Here is an 8586-nt window from a genome sequence, read left to right as displayed (position 1 = left end):
AATACTTTATTTTTATACTATTAAAATCTAAAATTTAAAAGTTGATGTAAAAATATATTTATTAACTAAGTATTAAAAAAAATAAATTTTATTATTCATATAACATTATTCCATAAAAGATTACTATGATAATCGGCTAATCGCACTTAATATATATTTCATAACTAATAATTTTTGTGCATATATACCATAAATCACTCTATCCCAAAGTTTAAGTTCTTAGGCAATTTAGTGCCGAGTCCAACATTTTTTGGCTTAAAGTACTAGCTATGTGGTGCACTTTTGTCTACTGAAATTTTTGGCTAATAAAAATCGAACTTTTTAAAGTTCTGAAAATATATCGTAAAACCTTTTATTTCAAAGGTAAAAAAATTAATTAGAAACTAATAAATGATATTATATATAACAATATGGATTCAATAAAAAAAAAAAGTCGAAATTGTCAAAACATTCTACAAACAAAGCTCGCATAAATATTAATTATTTTAATATTTAACTGTATATTATTGCACTCAACAATTGTAGAACACTAATATTTTTTTTTAGGGTAAACTATTATTTTGGTCCCCTACGTTTGGGGTGAATTCTATTTTAGTCCCCAACGTTTAAACTGTTCTATTTAAATCCTAAAAAGATTTGATTTGCATCAATCAAGTCCTTCCGTTAAATGGGTGTCAAATTATTGACGCCGTGTCCGACGTGGCAAGGAAGAGTTGATAGTGGTTAGTAAACGTGTAAGCCTTCCCGCCCTTGGACATAACGCATGGTGCTTACCCTGACTCTTCTTCTTCTACTTCTTCTTCTTCTTGTGAAGCACGAAACGCAGAGGAAAAGCCAGAAACCCTACCACTAGTCACTGAAAGATTGCGATTCGCAGCCAGAGAAGTGACATTGTCGTTCAGTTACGTTTAAGCTCCACAGCAGCAGTGAGTTTGAAACCGTTGCTTTCCGGGAGAAGATCGTGTCAGGTATTCCATTGTCAAATCTTATGAACCCATTTGGTTTTCATCTTAATGCGGGTTTATATGTAATGATGTATGTTGATGTGTGATTGTTTTGTTTTGTAGTTTCATATTCGTTTCTTGTTCTGTTTTGGAAGTCTTTATTTTGCCCTAGTGATTTTATTTATGCATTTCTGTTGTTGTTGGTCAATGTGAGAATTTTATGAAGTGTATTGTGTTTGTGTAACAGTTTGGTCGAGAGATGAGCTATTTTAGTGTCAAGATACACCATGGGGGGAAGTTCGGGTTTGATGGTGAACCTTTACACTATGTGGGGGGTGAGACTTCGATAGTGGACTACTGTGATGAAGATAGGTGGAGCAAGTTCGAGGCTATGGAGATAGTGCTCGAACAGGGATATGTGGTAGAGAATATCGCTGCAATGTGGTATAAGTCTCTGAACGATGAAACAGATGTAGGGTTGAGGATGCTTCACACAGACAAGGATGCCATGGACATGGCTAGAATTGGAATGAGGGACAACATGGTGGAGCTTTTTGTTGTTCACAAAGATGCTGCTGCTACTACTAGGAAAGGCTGCACTATTGAGGAAATTGAAGAGATAGATGGTGATAAGGCTGCTGCACCCACTGCAGACACTATTGGGCCTGGTCCAATTGTGTTGCACAAGGCCCAGTTGCACAAGGCCCAATCTGTTGCTCAGGCCAAGGTGGGTGAGAAGCCCAATGTGGTGACAAAAGCCCAGAATGATGTGCTGGAGGATGGTGATGAAGAGAGGTCAGAGGGGTCAGATTTCTCAGGTGATGAAGAATCTGAGGATGATGACTACCAGCCAGGAATTGATGATGAGGGGGACAGTGATGAACAATGGAGTGAAAATAGCTCTGGAGATACTGATCTGCATGTTGCATTTGATGACAGCGATGATGATTGGAATGCTGATGGGGGTTTGTATGATGTTGAAGTCACAAATACAAAAGATCCTCAAAGGCCGAAACAGAGTGTTCCAACTGAGAGAGAACAAGGAGAGCAAAGTGGCAGTGTTAATAAGGGTAAAGAGCAAGTGGTGGCTGCTGGATTAAGGGATGAGGATGATGGATATGACAGTGAGGGGTTGTGGGATGTCCCTGTAAGTGATGATGAAGGGGATCCCTTGTTCAGGAGGTACCCGGTGTATAAGGGATTGAAGAATATGAAGGAGTATAAATGGGAGGTTGGGACAATGTACGTAGATAGGAATGCTTTTAAGGAATGTGTAACGAGCTATGCCGTGCACAGTGGCAGAGGAATATGGTTCTCGAAGTGTGATAGCCACCGGTGCAAAGCTGTTTGCAAAGAAGGTTGCAAGTGGTTTGCTTACTGCCATAAGATGAAGCGAGAGGATTCATGGCAACTGACAAGCTGTTACAAGAAACACACATGCTCTAAGGCCACCAAGATTGGTATAATGAGTTCTCAGTGGCTAAGTAAGGCTTTTATGAAGAAGATCTGTGAAAACCCGAAAATCAAGTTGAGAAGTTTGATAAAGAAGGCTCATAGCAAGTGGAATGTGGATCTCACAATGACCAAAGCTACCAGAGTGAAGCAGCAAGCCCTGGATGAAATAAATGGTACCTATGGAGAGCAATATAGGAGGATTTATGACTATGCTGCGGAGTTATTGAGGTCTAATCCAGGGTCCACTGTTCAGATACAAGTGGAGAGACCTCCTGAATTTGAGCTAGAGACACCACCTCCTGGTACGGACCTGAGACCACGATTTCAGAGGATCTATATCTGCTTGGAAGCTTGTAAACGGAGTTTCATGGTGTGCAGACCCATGATTGGCCTTGATGGATGCTTCATCAAGACTCCATATGGGGGTCAACTGCTAACAGCAATTGGATGGGACCCCAATGATCAGATTCTGCCAATTGCCTATGCTGTTGTTGAAGCAGAGACGAAAGATTCGTGGAGATGGTTTTTGTTGAATCTGTGTGATGATTTGGGAGTTGATAAGATCAGATGGTGTACATTCATGAGCGACCAACAAAAGGTAACTCTCAACCTAAACTTGTGTAATTAATTCTTTCTTTAATTCATGTCTTGCTGTTATTGACTGGTGATGTTTTTAAATTCTGCTTCAAAGGGATTGATCCCAACCTTTGATGAGTTGCTGCCTGGCATAGACCACCGTTTTTGTGTCAGGCACTTATATAGCAACTTCAGAAAAAGGTTCCCAGGTGTTCAGCTAAAGATTATGATGTGGAAGGCTGCAAAGGCAACATATGTCCAGGAATGGGAGAGGAGGATGAAGGAGATTCAGCAGGTTGATCAAGGAGCTTATAATCATCTCATGGAGATCCCTGCCAAGTATTGGAGCAAGTCCAGGTTTAATTATTTTCCTAGAGTGGATACACTTGTTAACAACATGTGTGAGTGTTTTAACTCTGTTATTGTAGAGGCTAGAGAGAAACCGATTGTTTCCATGCTAGAAGACATTAGGGTTTATCTAATGAATAGGTGGTCTGATAACAGGCAAAGTATAGTAACATATGCCGGAGAAATATTGCCAAAAATAAACAAGAAAATTGAAAGGGAGTTTGATAAGGGTGGGGAGTGGCTGGCCATATATGCTGGTAGGGACAAATATGAAGTGTCTAGCAGTCAGGGTAATAGAGCCAAGTTTGTTGTGGACTTAAACTTACATGAGTGCTCCTGTAGAAAATTTCAACTAACAGGTTACCCTTGTGAGCATGCCATGAGCTGCATTAGGAAAATGTGTCTAGATGTTAAGAACTATGTCAACAAGTGTTATAGGAAACAGACCTACGTGGACTGCTACCAACATGTAATCTACCCACTGAATGGACCAAATCTCTGGTCCCGGACTGAGAATGATGATGTGCTGCCACCAGTGTTTAGAAAATCAATAGGGCGCCCAAAACTGAGGAGGAACAAGACTGGTGATGAGCCACGCAACAATGGACCACTGTCTAAGTTAGCAAGGACTGGACAACAACAAAAATGTTCATATTGTTTTGCACTTGCTCACAACAAAAGAACCTGCCCTAGAAAACGTAAGATGGAGGCTGCAGCAAAAAAGGTAAAGTTGTTGTTGTCAATTTGATTTCAATTCCTTACATGTGAATGTTTATACTATCCCATTAACCCAATTTGTTGTTACTGTTTATAGCAGAATGCAACTGCACAAGCCAAGAAAGGGGCCAAGAAAGGGGCTGGCACAACTAGGACTCCAAAACCCAACAAGATCCCTGCCAAGACAACAACACAGCCAGCAACAAGACTTCAGCCAAAGAGGAAGAGCAGTACACAAGTTGGAGGAAGCCAGGAGTCACAGACATCATCCAAGAGAGCTAGATGCAGCAGCAGTGCCAGTCAACCACAACCATCAATAGCAACAGTCACTAGCCCATCAAGGAGGTCCCTGAGGTTCATGGCAAAAACACCACCTAGGGCCTGGAAGGCATTGGGATGAAGAACATAGTAGATTTTAGTGATTCCATCTGTTTTGTAATGAATCTGTCAATGACCAAGGACTAATGTCCCTGTGATACTTTAGACACCCTACTTTAAGACTACTACTGTTATGTTGATCTCTTTTGTGTTGTTACCTTTTCATGGTTATATGTAAGGCTTGTTTGGATATTGTTATGGTTAAGAGAAGCTACTTTAAGACTTCTCCATTATCTAATGAATTACATGAATTTTCAGCAGCAAAGGTTATGTGAATTGGCAAATTAAGCCTTGTTTTTATTAGTAGATAAAACTGAAATAAACTTGTACATAGCCAAATAATGTATGTCACAATACAGGAACTCATTGCTATTCATTTCAATCAAAAACCTTACAATGTTTACAGCAAATGGCTTTACAGACACAGCCACAAAAAAATTTCATTCTCTTTACATTACTGTTATCACCCAACTGTATGTCAATTTTTTCAATCCCTAAACAATTGACATTCCCTACAAACCAGGGGACAACAACAGAATGGCAAAAATAAACAAAATGCTAACCCCCTAAACATCAATTGAGTCGATCACATAGCAGCAGCCCAGCCAGTATCCATCCAACAATTCCAACACCAAGTGCCAATGCAAACTTCCTTTCAGCTTCCTGCAGTTCTTCTTTCAACGAACTTGCTTTGTTCTTCAGTCTTTGAATTTGTGGATCTTGTCCTTCAGGCTCTGCCCAAGCAAAATAATCGCATCCATCTCCTATCTGTTCTCAACCAAACCAACACGAACACACCAGCACGAACACACCAAACACTTCAGATCCTTCAAACACTAACACCCAATGCTATTTTCAAACAGGAGACAGAAAAGATGAGACTCACCTGAAAGTTGACGCAGCCCCAGAATCTTCTTCCTGGGTTCTCCGCTGTAGATGACGTGCGCAATACCGGTCTCTCTCCACAGAAGCAAGTCCTCCTTCTCCCACGACTCTTGGTGCTGCTACGCGAACCTTGGGAGGACGACTGGGTAGCCATTCTCATTCTCAGCAGACAATTTTGATTCAACTTTGGGGATTAGGGTTTACTTATTGGACTGGGCAGCATTTCATTTTTCTTTTTTTTTTCCTGCTTCCAATTCCAACTGTTAACTACAGGCAAACTGCCAACTTTGCCACGTCGGACACGGCGTCAATAATTTGACACCCATTTAACGGAAGGACTTGATTGATGTAAATCAAATCTTTTTAGGATTTAAATAGAACAGTTTAAACGTTGGGGACTAAAATAGAATTCACCCCAAACGTAGGGGACCAAAATAATAGTTTACCCTTTTTTTTATATTTGAAAAAAAGTTGACTCTAAAAAAAGATTTAGCTATTTTGTGTATCTCTTAAAAATATGTATTAAGATCATACATTTAAATTTTTTATTCAAAATATATAAAATTTAAAATTTTAATGAGTTTGTTTTACATTTATTAAAAGTTTTTTTTTTAATTTTTATTAATAATGATTTTATCATGTGTTCTAAAAATATATGATATCTAGCTAAATTCAAAAAAAAAATTATTATCACTACAAGAAAAAAGGCATGTCGGTATCCTTTTTTCTTGTCACGCTTTTAAAGCGTGCCTAAAAGTGGTCTATGGGCACGCTTTTGTAAGAGTGGCAAGAGATGAAAGTGTGTCAACAGAAAAAAGCATGCCAAGAGAAAAAACGTGCTGATAGATCCACAAAAGCGTGGCGATAGAGCAACCGACACGTTGGCAGATGTGACCCTTTCAAAAGCGTGTCGATAGCTCAAAAAACGTGGCAAAAAGCTATTGACACATTTTTTTGCACTTTTCGACATGCTTTTAAAATGTGGCAGAAAGCTTATTTTCTTGTAGTGTATCACGTGTTAGATGTACCATTATTTAGTATTTTTACCTAATTGCTTAAATTTTTAGGATAAATATTTACTTATTCTAAAAAATCAAATTATTAAAATAATAGATACACATAGTAGTTATATACCTAAAAAGACGTATAACTAATAATAATCTTTCTATCCATGGTGAAGGATCAGGCCCATACACGAGAAGAACAAAGAGAAAGGAGAATGTGAAAGTAGAGAGAACAGAGAGAGTGAGAAGCTGATTCTTGTGTTGTGAATTGGTAAATTGGAAAAGTAATGAACAGTACTCATCTCTAGCTATTTAAATCAGAGAGAGCTACAGCTGTCAGCTAACTAATTTAGTTATCACAAAACTAACCACGTGCTAGCTCTAACTAACAGCAATGCCAATACTCACAAACTAACTATTCACACTTAACTGAAGCTAACGAATTCTGTTTAATTGATTTACTCTATCACATGGAATCAACCATTGATATTGCAATATAGTCGTCTTTTCCTATATAAGTCTCCATAAGTCTTCAACTTATTCTCCATCCTCTTATTCTAGATCTAGTGATCTCTCTATCTACATCTCTTGCTTCATATTAATTACTTGCTTTTCTTGAAAGATGGCAATATGTGGTAAAATTAGTGTTGAATTTGCGATCCAAATACCAACTTCAAAGTTCTTCCACATTTTGGCAAAGGAATTCCACAATATCCAAAACATTTGTGAAAGAGTGCATGGAGCCAACTTGCACGAAGGTGACGACTGGCACTGCACTGATTCGGTCAAACATTGGACTTGTCACATAGGTAACTAATAAGCTTTAGATTAACAAAAATTATTATATTTTTTTGTAATATATATATATATATATATATGTTAGCTTGTAAATGAAAAAAATCCTTTAGGAATGCTAAAAGATTGATGAACTGAATATTTATAATAATATTTTTATATAATTGATATGTGAGATTATGTATATCTAGTTTTTTTAGTTGAAAAGTGATTTTAATATGAGTTCCTTGTTTAGATTCCATAAAGACAATAATTTTATTTGGTACGGTAAAATTACTAAAAATTGTATGAAATATTATTGATTATGTTATTTAATATTTTGATACTTAGAAAGTCAATTTTATAAAATTTGTATAATTTTAAAATAATCAAACTATACTTATAAATATAAACAATTTTTTTCAACCCAAAATGATAAAGTTTGGTTACAATCTTATTTAAGTTCAGTACCTAGCACACTTTTTTCAGGAAAAATTTTTTTTGATATGGGACCAAAATATGTTATTTTCAAAAATATTGTCACTTTTTGTGTTTTTTTTTTTCAAAAATATAGAGACTATTTTACAAAAAGTGAAAATAAAAGAAGAGTTTTGTATATTTTTTAAGAAATACAGAGATTGGTGGTCCGATTTCAGCTTTTTTAATTTTTTTTTAATATAGAAATCGCAGGGTGTAATTTCATTTTTTCAGTTTTGTTATTTTTTAAAAAAAATCTTTTTTTTAACTTAAAAAAGAAAAAAATAATTTATTTTAAGTATAATGAAACATCCTAAAAGAATATCATTAATCATTCCATTTTATATTTGAAGTAAGATATTCCTTTATCTTTGGTTATTTATGTTAATTAATTAATTGATTGTGTAAAATAATAGATGGTAAGGTAATTACATGTAAAGAGAAAATTGAAGCCATGGATGAGGAGAAGAAGTCAATTTCATACATTATCTTTGATGGAGATATCAGTCAGAACTACAAACTCTTTAAGACCAATGTTCAAGTGACTGAGACAAACAATGAGTGTGCTTGTGTTAAATGGACCATTGAATTCGAGAAGATCAATGAGCATGTTAAAACTCCATACGGCTACTTAGAATTTTACGAGAAGGGTACTAAAGAGGTTAATGATCATCTTCTCAAGGCATAGTATAGCTCTCCAACCAAAAAAAAAAAAAAAAAAAACATCTACCTCTAAATAATCATTTATGTTGTGCTTGGCTTGAGGTTAAGTGTGTTTATCTAAATAATGAATTGAATTAGTTCAATCATGGATATGCATTCATTTTTATTGAAATGATGGGTAATGCTAGGTAGACAAAAAAAAAAAAAAAAAAAAAACAGTCAGAATTTGTCTTATTTAGCATTAATTAATTATCGCAACAATTAATAAATGCTAAATAAGATAAATTATGGCTGTTTTTGGCTGATTTTCTTTGATTACCAAACATTTTTGAACTAGTAAATGATGTAATGTGTTTATAGTAATT

The 8586-nt window shown here is 36.1% G+C and overlaps 1 protein-coding gene across 1 annotated transcript; it reads left to right on the top strand.

Moving 5' to 3' along the window:
- Positions 1-806: 806 nt before the first annotated feature.
- LOC112765211 (uncharacterized) lies at positions 807-4683 on the top strand. The gene is made up of 3 exons (XM_025811114.3): positions 807-2997; positions 3091-4047; positions 4141-4683. Exons 1-3 carry the CDS (start codon positions 1204-1206, stop codon positions 4438-4440), a joined length of 3051 nt encoding a protein of 1016 aa, XP_025666899.2. The 5' UTR covers positions 807-1203; the 3' UTR covers positions 4441-4683.
- Positions 4684-8586: the final 3903 nt, after the last annotated feature.

Source organism: Arachis hypogaea, chromosome 17 (genome assembly GCF_003086295.3).
Source record: "Arachis hypogaea cultivar Tifrunner chromosome 17, arahy.Tifrunner.gnm2.J5K5, whole genome shotgun sequence".
Lineage (NCBI taxonomy): Eukaryota > Viridiplantae > Streptophyta > Magnoliopsida > Fabales > Fabaceae > Arachis > Arachis hypogaea.
Note: the sequence above shows the minus strand (reverse complement) of the source record. Positions and strands in the feature narration are given on the sequence as shown.

Excerpts from the sequence above, each read along its gene's own strand:
- LOC112765211 (XM_025811114.3), top strand. The coding sequence starts at position 1,204 with ATGAGCTATTTTAGTGTCAAGATACACCATGGGGGGAAGTTCGGGTTT. Across the intron at positions 2,998-3,090 it reads TCATGAGCGACCAACAAAAG|GGATTGATCCCAACCTTTGA; the intron begins GTAACTCTCAAC and ends TCTGCTTCAAAG. Across the intron at positions 4,048-4,140 it reads TGGAGGCTGCAGCAAAAAAG|AATGCAACTGCACAAGCCAA; the intron begins GTAAAGTTGTTG and ends TGTTTATAGCAG.